Source organism: Lithobates pipiens, unplaced genomic scaffold (assembly GCF_037356315.1).
Source record: "Lithobates pipiens isolate NorthernLeopardFrog02 unplaced genomic scaffold, aLitPip1_a1.2 Scaffold_16, whole genome shotgun sequence".
Lineage (NCBI taxonomy): Eukaryota > Metazoa > Chordata > Amphibia > Anura > Ranidae > Lithobates > Lithobates pipiens.
Window position 1 is genome coordinate 548,205,090 of NW_027507748.1, and position 17,524 is coordinate 548,222,613.

The 17,524-nt window shown below is 42.2% G+C and overlaps 1 protein-coding gene across 4 annotated transcripts in view; it reads left to right on the plus strand.

Annotated features, from left to right (window-relative positions):
• Nucleotides 1-17,524, plus strand: part of RNF41 (ring finger protein 41) — a 131,648-nt gene that overhangs the window by 74,402 nt on the left and 39,722 nt on the right. For 3 of the 4 annotated variants that reach the window (XM_077483390.1, XM_077483389.1, XM_077483391.1), the window contains exons 3-4: nucleotides 4,535-4,806; nucleotides 6,856-6,991. In XM_077483390.1, the coding sequence (XP_077339516.1) occupies nucleotides 4,535-4,806; nucleotides 6,856-6,991 (408 nt within the window). Of the gene's footprint in view, nucleotides 1-3,994; nucleotides 4,243-4,534; nucleotides 4,807-6,855; nucleotides 6,992-17,524 lie in introns of all 4 variants that reach the window. The other variant, XM_077483392.1, reaches the window with a different exon arrangement.

Here is a 17,524-nt window from a genome sequence, read left to right on the forward strand (position 1 = left end):
TTCTAATCTCATGCCAGTCCCCGCTGAACCTGGCCATCAAGGTTTTTCTTGTAAAGCAAACTTCCACCAAAAAGTGGATCTTTTGTGCTCAATTTGTCGACCCCCCCCCCCCCCACCACCACCATCACAATGTCGGCAGCTGATGGAAACATCAGCTGCGGTGCCAACATCGCTGGACTCCAGTACAGGTAAGTGTCCTGTTTTTAAAAATCAGCAGCTGCAGTATGTGTAGCTGCTGGCTTTTAATTTTTCCAGGGGTGAGCAGATCTTCTCTTTAACTGTGTGAGACAAACTGCCATGGGTAGAAGGTGGTAATACAAACAAGTTTTGTACCTTGTGATGTTCATTTTAAAGTAATAGGCATGTTTGAAAGAAATTCTAGGTAGGTAAAAGGGCAGTTTAGCAAGAAACCTATTTTAGAACCCTTAAAGCAGTATGAAAAAGATAACCAGATAGAGGAAGAGATGAAGAGGGAGGAATTGGATAGAGGTCGACCGATATATCGGCCGATTGTGCTGATAAAAAGGCCGATTTAGAACTACAGCAGGACTTGGAAATTACTTCTGTAATAGAAGTCAGTGCAAGTTGCCTGAGTCCTCATAGAAAGGACTTTCCTCCTCTCTGGGCAGTCTGCCAAGAAAAGAGCAAAAAGATACAATGTTTACACTTGAATGAATGAAATCATCTCTGTGTATAGAGTTCTCAGTTTAACCATTTAAAGACTATAAATCTTTTCTGACACTTGTTGCTTACAAGTAAAAATCCTGTATTTTCTGCCAGAAAATCACTTAGACCCCCCAAAAATTATATATATATTTTTAGCAGAGAGCCTAGGGAATAAAACAGCGGTTGTTGCAATATTTTATGTCACACGGCCTTTGCACAGAGGTCTTTCAAATGCATTTTTTTGGGAATTAAAATACACTATTTAAAAAAAAAAAAAAATTAAAAACAGTAAAGTTAGCCTTTTTTTTTTTTTTTTTTTCTTTTTTCGGCCAAAAGTTTTGACTACCTGTTTTTTTATTTAATATATAGTTTTTTTTTTTTTTTTTTTCATCTAAATCATACATACAAGTAAACTGATTGGAGGTTTGTTTTGTTTTATTAATGTTTAAATGTAAGAAATTTTCTGTATCACTTATGAAGGCTGCTTTCACACTGGAGCGGGCAGGCGTTGATGGTAAAAAGCTGCAAGTTTTAGCGGCTCTTTACCATCATTTTAGCGGTGCTATTTGGTTGCTAGTGGGACACATAAAACCCAGCTAGCGGCCGAGGAAGAGGTTAAATGCGCCCGTGAAGCACCGCATTGCATGCGCTTCGGCAGTGGTGCCCATTCATATCAATGGGCAGGAGTGGTGGAGGAGCAGTATACGCCACTCCAAACGTGCTGCTTGCAGGACTTTTTTTAAAGATCCTGCCAGCGCATCGCCTCCGTGTGAAAGGCACTTTACAGGCACTATTTTTAGCCCAAAAGCGCCTGAAAAACGCCCCAGTGGGAAAGGTCTGTTAGATTTTATGAGATGAATGGGGATTAAAAAAAAAAAAAAAAAAAATCTGCCTAACATATCGGCCCAAAAAAATCGGCATCATATTTCGGCCATCGGCCGCCATGATTTCTAAATATCAGCATCGGCCAGAGAAAAACCCATATCGGTCGACCTCTAGAATTAGGTGTTGCGGAGTGGAAAGGGGTTATTTCAAAAATGTGTGTGGACCGAACAAAAGGGAGGCTATCAAGCCGTTGTTAAAGGTAATGTGACCAAACCCCAGCTTGCATTTCTTATGTTGATTCAGCCTTTTAAAGTTTTATAGTTTGAGGAACAAAAGAAATTGATCTACTATTTCAGTGTATTCTGAATCTGTATTCTTTTCATGCAAAAGTGGAAAATTGATACGATGATAAATATGCGCTTCATCTTTCGAACAAAAAAATTAAGCCTACATGGGCAGAGTGTGGTTTGCGCTATTAAAGTAGAGCTAAAGTCGCAATTTGTTTTAAATGGTGCATAGGGCAGTGATGGCGAACCTTGACACCCCAGATGTTTTGGAACTACATTTCCCATGATGCTAAACTACACTGCAGAGTGCATGGGCATCATGGGAAATGTAGTTCCAAAACATCTGGGGTGCCAAGGTTCGCCATCACTGGCATAGGGATTAAAACGCTGATCCATTTTTTTTTTTTTTTTTATTTATTCTTTTGCTTTCTGTGACCCCCGTTGGGGAGATCCAATTTGTCCTGTTTATCATTATTAGTGAAGGTAAAGGAATCCCAAATTTTGGGTTGGCCCCTGAAAAAATGATAGAGGGGAAATATTATTATAATGGGGGTCACTAGTTCTGGGGATCCCCAAGAATTCTTTTTTTTTTTTTTTTCTCCTAATTTTTCAGCGATTTTACTTACTTCCTGTTTTGGTTGTGGGAGAGGAAGTGAAGGGAAATCCTCCAATGGGACACAGACGGGGGGGAACTGAGCGGTTATAACCCTCCCTTACTCTAACCAAAATGAAAACAAAACTTTCTTCTATGCCATTTTGAATGTCGTATTCTCTGCAATCTAATTGCTTGTAAAATGAATGCATTAGAACTGTACCTAGGGAGGTAGCCCTCCTCCCTCCTCCTTGTGAAAAAAAACTCAGCTACAATGTGTGTTTATATATACAGATGAGGAGAAAGCCTTCGAGAGGGTAAATTGGAGTTTTATGTTGAGAGTAAAATGTTGCGGTGGATTTACTCCTGTCTGGTGGCCTGAGTTCAGGCCAATGGAGTACTATCAGAAGCCTTCCAGATTTCAAATGGGACACTCCAGGGATGCCCCTTGTCACCACTCCTTTTTGCCTTGTCATGGAACCGTTTCTCTGCACAATACGTCTAAATCAAGATATCACAGGAGTACAGAAAGGTGAGGGTCAATAATACCTTGGGGTTAATTGCCCTCAAACATCAATTGAACCACTTAAAGTTTTAAGTTTAAATGGACGGATAAAGGGCTTACATATCTGGGTACGGTGCTGTCTCCTAATATAACTAAGATTTTTGAGCTAAATTTTCCTTCACTACTGCAAAAAGTAAAGCTCTTATTGGGCAAATGGAAAACAGGATTGCACTCATGGTTAGGGCACTGTAAGGTTAAGATGAGTATTCTTCCTAAATTTCTCTCTTACAGGCTTTACCGATACATATTCCATCTGCCAACAGTGGCAAAAGTACATTTTTGATTTTCATATGGGCATTTAAGCAACCATGGCTACGGCATAATCAACACTTCCTAAAAGACAGGGAGGGGCTAGCTGTACCAGATATATGGAAATACTATCGTGCTATACATCTTAGTAGGGTAGTAGACTGGAATAGACCTATAAATCTTAAACTCTGGGTACAGATGGAATACGCCCAGTCACCCGTTCTCTTGGGAAGAGCTCCCTAGTGTTTCGCACATCTGTCTAAAGACCTCATCAAACACCCTTTCCTAGGAAATACTGTTAAAATCTGTGCAACCCTGTTCCCCACTATTGGTATAATACCTGAGACCTCTTTTGTGTCCAGTATTGGGGAACTCCTTATTTCCACTGGGGATTGATGATAGGGCTTTCAAACACCTATTGAACACTGATGCTATACAAGTGTCTAGTTATATAAAAAGGGGGACGTGGCTGACTATCCCAGAGTTGATGGAACAAGGGGGTAGGTTCAGATTGAGATTCTGGAGTGCTCTCATGAATTGTCTATTTGTGTGAAAACTCAAGAGACTAATTTTGAAATTCTTACTCGGTGGTATAGAACGCCAGATTGAAGTTCTTCCCCGACACTTCAGATCTCTGCTGGAGATGTCAAGGAGACCAAGGTACCATGTTGCATATTTTCTGGATAGAGGTCAGACGCATTCTCCAAACTATTACAGACTGTAGGATCCCAGATGACTCTGCCTTTTTTCCTTCATGTGCCCTACATACCAAAAAAGGAATATGAGAAATCTGTTATGTCATCTTTTTAGATGCTGCTTATGCTTGTGTCACATTAACATGGAAATCAACGTCACCACCGACAGGGATGTGGTTGCGCAAAGTGAAAGATGTTGGTAAATTAGAAGACCTGGTCCTTACTACATGACACCAACAAGAGAGATTCTGGAATATGGTCCCCTTGGAACAGCTTTCTGGCCTCGGAGGAGGGCCGTACCTTTGAGGATAATTTGAATAGCTAATGTAGACAATTGGGGGAATTTACTTAAACCCTCTTTTGGTAAGCATACTGAGGATATATCTCCGTGGATTGACTACAAGGGATGCAGGATATGGACTTTTTGCCTGTTTAAGAGTTACTTTAGATGCAGATTTAACTTGCGGGTTTGACAACATAAAATTGTGTTTTTAAGCATGTTTAAATCTGTTAAAGCTTCTTCTCCTATGTATTTTCTCGAGTGTGTCCTATGTTTGAATAAATAAAAAAATCAAAAAAATCTTAGTAAATGCTATTGGTTTTTATCAGTTTACAATGCATATATATTTTTTTTTCTTTCTACTTAAATCTGTAGGCTCCTCATTGTGAACACGCCTTTTGCAATGCCTGCATCACACAGTGGTTCTCCCAGCAGCAGACCTGTCCTGTGGATCGCAGTGTTGTAACGGTAGCTCATCTCCGTCCAGTCCCCCGCATCATGCGGAATATGCTCTCCAAATTACAGATTACTTGTGACAACGCAGTATTTGGCTGTACCACGATTGTGCGACTTGATAACCTCATGTCTCATCTTAACGACTGTGAACACAATCCAAAGCGACCAGTAACATGTGAGCAGGGATGTGGGTAAGTAGCAGTTTATGTCCTTGTTAAAGTGACAAGCCTTAGTTGTAAGTTTACATTTACATAGTAGCGATCCTCCTATAGTGCTCATCCCACGAAAATAGGGGGCTCAGGTATCAAAGACCATGGAAGTAGAAAACTAGCATAGCGTGATAACGTTTTAACATCCAATTTATTAAAAAATAATAATAAAATTACACTCACATTTGGTTCAATCATAATAACATAGTCAGAAAGTAGAGATGTCTGTAAGGGGGTCCACCCGACACGTTTCAACTAAACAGCCGTCCTCTTTTTTTTTTTTTTTTTTTTATTCTTTTTTTTTATAAATTGGATGTTAAAACGTTATCGCGCTATGCTAGTTTTCTACTTCCATGGTCTTTGATACCTGAGCCCCCTATTTTCGTGGGATGAGCACTATAGGAGGATCGCTACGGATGATTTCATGACCTGAAGACTTGCGGGCGATTACATACTAGATGTATGATTATCTGGTTTGCTAACCTGCAGGCCCATATGACTCGAGAGGCGTAAGCCTTCCTCTGAGTCTACGTCATTTGGTAAGCCTCCTCTCCCCTTTATCACGGTGGTGGTATTATTCTACACATCAGAAGTTGAATTTCACGTCACCTCAAGTTGGAATTGTGATTGATATTACACATTTCAAGAACTGTTAGACGTTCACTTGATGGACTGTATATGTTAAATTAATTTTATTTACCTTAACCTTTTGTGTGCATGAGGTTCATGCACTCTTCCACCTGGGAGTAAGATCTCTTAATATACAACGGAATTTACACATAATTTCTTTTTTTTGAAGTGTATGTCATTTTCTTTGCTTGAATTAGTGCCTTACTGGTTCATGTGGTTTGTTGCCACCTAAGCGCCATAGTTTTTGGTTTTAATTTTTGTATGTTACTGTGTAGTCTTCAGTAGTGTTGGCAGCTGGGTAGAACACATCTTTTCACAGCGCAGTATTTTTTTTACACCTTTATGGGGTAAAGTTGCTGCCAGCACCACAGCCCAAGCCAGTCGTGGGTTCTGATACCCTTGTGCACCTTGCCTCCAAGACTCCAGTCTACTGGAGTTGCCGTTTTTTTCTGTGCTTGAGCGCAAACTACAACTCCCAGAATGCAACTGCGGCCATACCCCGGCTCGACAGTTGGTTACAGCTCTCAGGATCCCCACGGCACACCTGCAAATGTGTCCTGGCACAGAGTTTGAGAATTGCTGACTTGGTGAGAAGAGTCCTAGTGACCCTATGTGGGGCAGTTAGGTCTACTACCTAGCGCCCGTCTACTCTTCAGAGCTATAACACATCTTGCTTACAACCCTCACTCTGCTCTGATGTCCCCCTTGTATCAGGGTTTTGAATTGCTGAGTTTTGCTTGCGCCTTCTCAAATACCTAGTTGACTTCTGTTTTGCTGGTGAAGATTAAATTGCTCCTGTTGGTGCCCCTCCCTCCCCCTCTCACCACATGCAGTCTGTCGGTGCCCCAAAACTTGCCTGCCTCTTTCACTAGAGTCTTCTCTACAGTCTTTTTTTGCCCAGAGATCTCCCAGCATCTTTTACATCGCACCACAACCGGATCACATTTTGTTAATGTGAACTGATGCAGGCAAACCGCACTGCGCTTGCAATGTGTTCTGGGTGCCGTTTTAGCTTTGACACCAGTGGTGAGTTGCAAACTATGTGATTGCAGTGCAGAAAATTTGCAAGGATTACTTTCCCACACCGCATATATGTGAGCCTAGGCTTAGCGTGATGATGGGGGAACTTTAATCTTAAAACCTATTCCTTAGGTTACTCATCCTGCAACTTCTATTTGGATTTGCCAACCACCTAGTGTTCGTTGCGTCGGCCAGGGTGTAAGGAAGAAGAAATGCAAGCCCAAACAATTACCTTCTACAAACTACAGGGAAAAGTGCTATAACTTTTGTATGCATATTGGTAACATGTTTAGCATGATCGAGTTTTGTACAGTTTTTGAATTTTATGTATGTTCGAGTCTTTTAAGCTTTACTTGTATTATGTATCTTAATGTCCAACAGCCTAGAAATGCCTAAAGATGAACTACCAAACCACAACTGCATAAAACATCTCCGTTCTGTGGTTCAGCAGCAACAAACACGTATAGGGGAACTAGAAAAGGCAGCCGCTGAAAACAAGCATCAGCTGTCTGAACAGGTAATGCTTTAAATCTTCTTTATCTTGCAAGAATTACATGTGTATGAAACCTTATGTGAAATTGTTAAGTGTAGCAAATAAAAAATGGCATATACAAATTCCATTTTTGGTGGAACCTGTAACCTGTTCCCAATGCAGCGGCCGTTGCCCGGTTTTGGAATTGATGTATGGGGATTGATGTATGGGGATTGATGTACGGGCATACAGAAGGTGACAGATCTGCAGGAGACCTGCATGGCACCACCTATCTGCTGATCGCTGGTGCAATGCTTTACAGGCTCCAAAAAAAAAAAAAACATTTTATAAGTAAACGTATCCTTTTCAAGTGGATGTAAACCCCAAATTTTTATTTTTATTTTTGTCTGGCACAATATAGAGTATGGGATTTCAGATCAGCTGTGCTCAGTCTTGCCACAAAGAGTTAATCCAGCTCTGAGCAATCATATCTTTTTTCAGTGAAATAAAACGGACAAACTTGTGAAATCTTTCTCCGCTCTTCCCCTTTGCTGTGATTGACAGATGATTTACATATCTAGTGCGCTAGCCTTAGACATGCATTATTTAATTCTCACCCCCCACTCCTTTCTTCAGCAGCTCTGCAAGGATTGGCTGGTCCACACCTCAGCATGATTTGGCATGCTGAAGTCATGTGGGGATTTTTCTGGGTTTTGACTGGATGTTGGTGATCATAGCAGAAGTTCAGTGTAAGAAATACACAGGAGAAAATGCATGTTAAGGGGGGGTGTAGAGGCGGCCGGGGAGTCTACTGATATCACAACTCCACCCACTAAGCCCTGGAAAATAGACCCACCCACAAAATCTGCAGTTTTTAGGGTCTCGTAGCAGACAGAGGGGAGACATTTTGACAGATAAGTATACATGCAGGGGGCATGTATATCCTTCTAGATAACCAATATTGCAGTACTTTAGAAAGGATGAGTGGGTTTACATCCACTTATTAAACATTACTTTTCCTTGTCACTTCGCAGCAGCGGTAATCAACATTTCAGCTTGTGCGATTGGCTGGGGGGGGGGGCGGGGAGAGAGGGAGAGTCTTCTTCCCACGTGTGTGTGTGTGTGTGTGTGTGTGTATATATTATATTTTTGCGCTAAATTTCAAGAACATTGGATAATATTTAGAGGTTGCACACATGTAAAAGTAAGCAAAAAAATACGATTTTTCAATGTTAATTTTGTTGGGAAAACTAGAAATCACAAACTTAAAATACTATTAAAACTATACACTAAGATTAATGGGTAATGTGATAGGCAAAACGTGTTATATTAATCAACTTTGAACGATGCAATCCCTTTGTATTCTGTCATGTTGTGGATCCCAAACAATTCAAAGAACATCTTTGTTTTATCAGTAACGAAATGGCTTGAGTCTTTTCCTTCAAAAACCATGTTTTTACCCTCTAATAGTTTTACTTCCTTTTTCTTTGCAGGTTTGGTTTCTAAGTTTTTAGTCCTATTTTGCTTCACAGGCTGAGTAATACGTTCGTCCAAAAAAGCCAATCCAACGTTAGTTTCTGACAGATACCAAAGGTGTCTCTTAGCAACTGTGAGCACATTTTTTGACGTCTGCATCTGGGTAAGTGCTCAAAAGCTGTAGCATATCCAAATCATTCTTTGGAGCCCATCAACCTACAATTGCCTCATGCCAAAAGCGAACATGTATGAGGCCGACAAAAGGTGCAACCCGTTTCATTCCTTCCAATTGTCGCTGAGGCATATTCAACTGTTTTTAGTGAAGAGGATAATTTTAAGTGCATATATTGCTTTTGTCATCCACCTTGCTTGGTGCAGTGCCCCTGGGATCCTGAAACTGAAGTTATTTATTTATTTTTTTAACCAACTTCCTAGGTACAGGAGTGAGGGTTATAATAACTTTGTAGTCTTCTCTTGGATGACTTCCGTCTTTTAGGACATTTTGGATGTAGTTAACCATTTTCACTCTTTCTTCTAGAAAGCCTTGAACGGGACTTTCTTCATCAAGCATTGTAGTATATGATGTCTTATCAAGTGAAGCCCACAGATCAATGTGAAGTTGAAATTTGGCATATATATCTTTTATATCACTGAGACTTGGGGCGTAAGCAAAGTCATATGAAAATCACATCTTTGGAAAAATGAAACGCCCTAGTACACATGGTCGGCTTTCCTGAAGGGAAATGTTCAATGTGAGCTTGTTAGAAATTCCGACCATGTGTATGCTCCATCGGACATTTTCTGTCGAACTTCCGACAAATTTGAGAGTTGGATCTCAAATTTTCCGACAACAAAATCTGTTGTCGTAAATTCCGAGCATGTGTAGACAATTCCGATGCACAAAATTCCACGCTCTGCATCAGTTACAAGGCGGAAGCACTTGGTTTGGTAAAACTAGCGTTCGTAATGGAGATGGCACATTCGTCAGGCTACAAAGTTTTTAATCTTTTAATGTAGCACATTCTCCTTCTTTATAATGCTAGCATAATAAAGTTGTTTTGCTGCTGATATTCAGAGTTCTGACCAACTGATTTGGTAGCCTCAGGTCTGTTGTGCTCTAGCATTGAGCGGCAGGACACATCGTGGCAGGCAGAGAGTAAGGCGGATGGCAGCGCAGCACCTGGGTCAGGGTGGTTAGTCCTGCGATGGGGCCCCTCAGTCTGTGGCAGCTAGGAGGGTGGACATTTGTTTGCTTGGCTTAGGTCCCTAAGGGTGACAGGCGAGCGTGGGTTCAGCATGGTGTCAGAGGCTGGCACTTTGTCTCCAGACACCCTTGTTATAGCAACCGGCTCCCGTCAGCGGTCGTGGAATCATTTTGTTGCCAGGATGGAAGCGGCGTGTGGGCGCAAGGGGATAAAACACCCCCTCCCCCCCATCTTCTGGGGAGAGCTCTGTTTCAAAGGATGTGGACCAGGACCATTCAGGCAGTGATGAGGAAGACTCCGAGTCTGTGTCGGCGCAGGAAAAAGCGCTAGCAGGAGCACTTATCACAGTGGTGCGGGATACCTTAAAGATAGAGGATACGGTGGGGGCATCTGCAGAGGTGTCGGTCCCTTTTGGGTCCCACAAGCCAGCCCGCACTGCTAAGGTGTTTCCCTATGTAACTTATTTTGATAAGTTTATTTACAAGGAGTGGGGAAGCCCGCAGTGGGAGTTTTAAGTCCTGAGACGAATGGCGGTACGTTGCTCCTTTGAGGAGCGTTTCATGAAAAACTGACATCTCTGGTTGTTGACTCCCCCCGGTATCCAGGTTAAATAAGGTGATGATTCCGATGGAAGGGTCCCCCTCTTTCAAGGACCCTGCTGACAGAAGGGCAGAGGCGGTTGCTTGGTCCATGTTTACGGTGGTGTGGTCAGCATTGCGGCCAGTGTTAGCCACAGCCCTGGTGTCACAAATGCTTACTGAATGGGCTAAGTTGTTGCACCACGAGCTGTGTGGAACTGGCAGACCAGTTGCTTTTTTTGACACGGGAAGGTTTGCCTTTGGGAGTTTGCAGTCCGGTGGACCTGTTTCCTTTCCGACCAGTGGGTCTGCAAACTGGTTTAGTCAGGCTACAAGAGTTTCTTGTCCGGCAAACAGATTTTTTTAATTTATTTTTTCCTCCAACCTTCATCTTCTTCCGGCTCGTTGGGAGGCCGCCTCGTGGCTGCCACTTGCCCCATCCGCCTCGTGGCTGCCACTTGCCCCGGCCGCCTCGTGGCTGCGGTTAATTCCAAAATTGGTGATCAATACTAACATTCAATTTTTGCACAAGAAATATGTTGAAAAATGCTATACCTGGCTCAAGCTGGGCTCCTCCACATCTTCCTGGGTGGAAGGCCCTGGTTGTACGTCCAGAAGCCTCATCTGAGGTGGAAGGAAGTGTGGAAGGAAGGGTTGAGAGTGATGGCCTGATTTCACTCTGGACTGACAAACAGTCTGTCATAGTACCAGAGCCTGGGGACATAAATGTCTTCTGCTGCTCGGTATCTCATGGAATCCTGGACCGTGTTGTGCTCCTCATGTCACTAATTTTGCACTTCAAATAGGGGATGGTTGCCGTGGGAATCGCTGGCTTCACCAATTGATCCAGCGCTGCCTTCCTCTTTATTTTAGTAGTATTAAAAGGGTGTTTCTCCTGCCAGATGGGGCAGCTTCCCTGTATTTATGAAGTGGGGGGGGGGGGGGGGGGGAGAGAGTCATGATCATTGAATCTATCCATTTTATCTGTAAGACACAAGACAAACCCTAACATCAGGCTATACTCTCCTAATCTTGTCCCAATATAGGCCACTGATGCCCCAAGTTAAAATGGTACCTTCATTTGCACGATCGAGGCTTCTGCTACCCCGTCGTCTGCTCAGATTGTATGTAGGATGCACCTGTGTTATACTTTATACACTGTACATATGTGAAACTCTGCCTGCCCCTGACCTTCTTTCTAGTATACTCCCCACCCCTTCTCTTTCGGCGCAGTGGGAGAGCACGTGGCAAAGTAAAAAGAGCAAGTGCATGCAGAGGAGAGCAGCAATAAGGACAAGGAAAGCCAGGAGCCACAAACATCCCGATCCAGGAGATTTAAAGTGGAGGGCCACCCTAAAATAAAAATGTCATTAAAATTCTTTAAAAAAATAAATAAATGTAACTTACCTGAAACTGCTGTTGCTAGGCAGTCTGCCTAATATGCCTCTTCCTATTCTGTGGCACTTCCTCCACTTTGGAGAGCGACCCCCGATGCCTTCTAGAACGTGTGTCCCAGAAAACGGGGCCATTCACAAAGCGCCGCATGACTCGCGAATGCACAGTAGGAAACGGGCAGTGAAGCCGCAAGGCTCCATTGGCTGTTTCCCTTCGTTAAGATGGAGGCGCCAGTAGTCGATCCGATGGCCGGATCAGCCTTGGGCTGCCATCATCACGGGCTCGCTGGACAGGTAAGTGTCCTTATTAAAAGACAGCAGCTACAGTGTTTGTAGCTGCTGACTTTATAAAAAAAAAAAAAAAGCGGCCGTAGCGCCCCTTTTAAGGCCTCAGATATGTCCTTTGTAGAGATGGTGGAGATGGGCATCTTGAAGAGGGTCAACTGATGGGGAGAAAATACTCGGGGCATCAGAGGACATCAGGGACCCCCAACCTCATAAAGGGGGAAGTCACCACACCACAACCTCAGGATATGTGGATAGGTGGAGACAGGATAGGTTTATGAAGTGAGCGAAATGGTGACAAGGAAACAAAGGAAGCGCCACCTAAGTGCATTAAGTTAAAGCGGTTCTTCACCCTAAAGGGGAAGTTCCGCTAGTATTATCCCTCCCCCGTCCGGTGCCACAATCGGCACCTTTTTCGGGGGGGAGGGGGGTGCAGTTACCTGGATAATCCAGGTAACTGCACCCACTTCCGGCCAGACCGCCGCATGGCTCCGCCCACCGCCGCATGGCTCCGCCCCCCGTTGTGTTCTGGGAAACACACAGTTCCCAGAGACACAGCGGGGAACCAGCGCAGCGCGACTCGCGCATGCGCAGTAGGGAACCGGGCAGTGAAGCCCTCTTGCTTCACTTCCCGATTCCCTGACGGAGGATGGCTGCGGTGGCTGCAGCGAGACGAGCGATCGCTCGTCATCTGCCGCCGACATCGCTGGAACCTGGGACAGGTAAGTGTGATATTAAAAGTCTGCAGCTGCAATATTAGTAGCTGCTGGCTTTTAATATTTTTTTTTTTTTTGTGCAGCTCCTCTTTAAGTAGTATTTTAATGACACAGCAATTAATGCACTTGCAGAAAGGCGAATAAAATCAGGCTCATCTGTGTGTCAGTGGTCCGTAGGGCAGCCTCAGATCCGGATCTGTTTTTCTATGCAGAGATGGGAAACTGCAGTTGTTGCTGCTCAGCCTGGAGCAGATCCTGTGGCCATCAGGAAGAAAGGAAGCTGGGGCTGAGGTCACTTCCAGGGGAGGACTCCACAGAGTGAGAAGGGTTGGATAGGCAAGCTACATGCTCAGTCAACTGCTCCTTCTAGGACTACAGGCCTATGGGGGGTACTGCTAGTGAGGAGCTATTTTTATGTGCCAAGCTGCCTGTGGGACAACAAGCACCAGCACACCATAATTCCACTAACGGCAACATATTTAAGAACAAAGGAATTGGATTATGGTTGATTTATAACTAAAGTATTTAATATATCAGAGAAATGTTATTAATATCAGTGTTATTTTTATTTTTATGTTTGTCATGATCTGACAAACGAGGGACCAGGGGGAGGGGCCAAAAATGGGACCAAGGGATATATAAAAAAAAAAGGTTAAAACTAAAGAAAATATGCCAAAATATAAACTTGTATTTAAAACTAAATGGGAATTATATTAAAAAGATGCATACATGCACCTTCATCAAAGGGTGCATGTGTGTACCTGCATCTGTATGTTAAACGCACGGACTTGCATTAGATATAAAATGTACGTGTGTGATATAGTGTGTATATATACATATACACTCTATCACACAAGGAAGACAAATACAATGATTGTTTATAATATTAATATGGGGCTTTAGGTGCTACTTGAACCAAATGAGTTGTTTTACCTAGATCAATGCCCTATGGCACACCCCCCCCCCCCCCCCCCCTGTATATACACCCTATCAATATAGTATGAATGGGATATGTTAGACCGGAGGTAGGTAGTGCGTAAAAATTATGTGCATTAAAACAGGGGTGTGTCTCTATAAATATAAAGTGTACAGAATAAATTAAGATATAGTGATGAAAAATATTTCCAGCTAAAAGGTGACTATATATGTTAATAATATAACCCTGATGAGAGGTATAGTGCAAGCGCTCGACCTATATATACTTCCTATAGTGCTACAAGGTGATATAAATTACAATGTATATATATGATAACCCAAAAGACAAAAAAATGAATATGATATTATACAAAGTGCAAAAAATATAAACATATATATAGTGACTTATATGTGTATATATAAAAATAGTAATTAGTAGGGTATTGTGTCCCAAAAAAGAAAGCAGTGACTGTGGGTATCTGCAAACCCTAATCACAGTGATAAAGTCTATAAATGGATGTATAGTCCAAAACAATCGTGCAGAGTGCCGATAACAACCAGGGTTCTGTGATGTTGTGACCGAAGGAAACAATATTTCACCATGTGAAGATCCCGCCACCGTATAAAGTGCAGGCTTACCGGATCTATATGACCCTAGCAGGCATACGCCTCAGGGGTCAATCATAGCTTGCGATCCCAACAAGGTCTCAAAAGTTGGATGTATCAGTCATATCATATACGATCCCAGCAGATGGCTAGATGCAGTCAATATTCCTCATGTGTATGTACAAATCCAACAACGACTCATAGATAGGCATAAAGGATGAGAAGACGGAGCCAACATAGCATAATAACGTTTTTAAAAAAACTTTAATAAAAATTTTTTTACTAAAACTCACATTTCGAGAAGAACAATCAAGCGTGTCAGAGAGATAAAAATGGCAGTAGCGGAGTCCTCCCGACGCGTTTCGACCCACCGGTCATCATCTGGGGTGGACGGATGATGACCGGTGGGTCGAAACGCGTCGGGAGGACTCCGCTACTGCCATTTTTATCTCTCTGACACGCTTGATTGTTCTTCTCGAAATGTGAGTTTTAGTAAAAAAATTTTTATTAAAGTTTTTTTAAAAACGTTATTATGCTATGTTGGCTCCGTCTTCTCATCCTTTATGCCTATCTATGAGTCGTTGTTGGATTTGTACATACACATGAGGAATATTGACTGCATCTAGCCATCTGCTGGGATCGTATATGATATGACTGATACATCCAACTTTTGAGACCTTGTTGGGATCGCAAGCTATGATTGACCCCTGAGGCGTATGCCTGCTAGGGTCATATAGATCCGGTAAGCCTGCACTTTATACGGTGGCGGGATCTTCACATGGTGAAATATTGTTTCCTTCGGTCACAACATCACAGAACCCTGGTTGTTATCGGCACTCTGCACGATTGTTTTGGACTATACATCCATTTATAGACTTTATCACTGTGATTAGGGTTTGCAGATACCCACAGTCACTGCTTTCTTTTTTGGGACACAATACCCTACTAATTACTATTTTTATATATACACATATAAGTCACTATATATATGTTTATATTTTTTGCACTTTGTATAATATCATATTCATTTTTTTGTCTTTTGGGTTATCATATATATACATTGTAATTTATATCACCTTGTAGCACTATAGGAAGTATATATAGGTCGAGCGCTTGCACTATACCTCTCATCAATTTCTTAGCTAAAAAATCCCTAGTTTTAGCGTGCGGGCTGCTAGCCTTATACACTTCTTAGTATATATTATTTTTTTCTTTTGCGCAATATTGTTGGTGTAATTTTTCTTCTTTAATAATATAACCCTCCTTATAAAATTATTCACATATCTACACTATCCACGTAAGGAAAGAAAGAGGGGGGGGGGGTATTGTTACATATAACAGTAAATCATCCAGATCTTTATCTCAAAGGTGCAAACAACCAGTGCAAAAAAATTGCAAAAAGTACTAAAGAATGCAAAAATGTGCAAGAAGATATAAAAAGTGCAAAAACCGCATCCGCAAGACATCTCAGCAAATGTTCAGAATTGCATTAAGGTGCTCAATGTCTATTAAGTTGCAGTATGTATCTAAAGTGTTCAATATATTATAAAGTTCCAGACGAATCAGAAAAAGGTGACTTTCGTGTCCACATAAATCCAGTGACTTCTGTGCTCGCACCCCTTTGGGTCACCACTCACCAGATGCACATGCATCCCTCTGCATGTGGAAGCAAGATCTGGGACTAGGAACACCTTATAGCAGGCATGTCCAAAGTCTGGCCCACGGTCCGGTTTTGAACGGCCCGCCTGGTTATTTAAACATATCTTTTGTGGCCCCTGGCGATCTCCCAGCGCCGGGGCCACAAAAGATATATAGTCCGGCTGCATCGGAGGGAGGAGGCGGGACGAGTGCCATGCACACAGGAGGAGAATTTCCTGTTTACACGGCAGTTGTAATAGGAAGTCCCATCTCTGCCATTGGACGACCGTGCTGTCCATCAAAGGAGGACTTTCTCTTAAAGAGGCCGTTGTGTAAACAGGAGATTCTCCTGTAAGATGTCTTTGGCGCTCGTCCTGCCCCCTCCATGTCCCCTCCATGGCTGCACTGATGGTAATGGTGACTAAATTCCTGGCAATTGCAATTGTGGAGCTGCATTCCTGGCAATGGTGGATGAAATTCCTGGCAATGGTGGGCACTGCATTCCCAGCAATGGTGGGTCTGCAGATGGACACTGACCCTTATTTTGCTTCACAGTTCTTTATTTAAAATTTTACGTTTTTTTTTTTTTTTTTTTTTTTTTTTTTTTTTTTTTTTTCCCTGAAGCTTCCCTCTTAAAGTGAAGGTGCGTGTTTATACACCAATAAATACAGTGTATCCAAATACACTTGAGTTCAAATATTCACCACACACAGCCACAAAGGCAAGAGAATTCTTGTGGGGAAGTGTATTAGTGCTTGGACGAACACACTTAGATCGAATTTTAATGGTTCAAAGAATGTCAGGCCACATGGTCGGCCCTCGCGCATGTTCACTTCATCAAATCTGGCCCTCTTTGAAAAAAGTTTGGACATCCCTGCCTTATAGGAACCGTCTGCCTGCTGTTAACCATCTCAAAAGGATTGCCATTCAGGTTATTAATATACAGCAAGAAGGTGGAAGAATCTGGTACAGGGTGCCTACAGGTGGAGACACTACATGCCTGTAACCCCCTAGGGGGACAGGAATCTGGTGAGTGGGGACCCAAAGGGGTGTGAGCACAGAAGTCACTGGATTTATGTGGACACGGAAGTCACCTTTTTTCTTTCTGATTCGTCTAGAACTTTATAATATATTGATTGAACGCTTTGGATACATACTGCAACTTAATAGACATTGAGCACCTTAATGCAATTCTGAACATTATTTGAGATATCTTGTAATTTTTTTATAATTTGTTTTGTATTGATTTTTTTTTTTTTTTAGGCAACTTTTTGGGTTTTTTGCACTTTTTATATCTTCTTGCACTTTTTGCACTTTTTTAGCACTTTTTGCACTTTTTTTAGCACTTTTTGCACTTTTGTGCAAATTTTTTTGCAATTTTTTGCACTGGTTGTTTGCACCTTTTGAGATAAAGATCTGGGTTTACTGTTATATGCAACACAATACCCCCCCCCCTTTCTTTCCTTACATGGATAGTGTAGATATGTTAATAATTTTATAAGGAGGGTTATATTAACATATATAGTCACCTTTTTTAGCTGGAAATATTTTTCATCACTATATCTTGATTTATTCTGTACACCTGATCACTTTATATGTATTTATAGTGACATACCCCTGGTTTAATGCACATAATTTTTACGCACTACCTACCCCCGGTCTAACATATCCCATACATACTATATTGATAGGGTATATACACAGGGGGGGGGGGTGTAGGAAGTGTGTGAAAACTGGTATTAAGTTATCTCTTGTTGGGGATTTT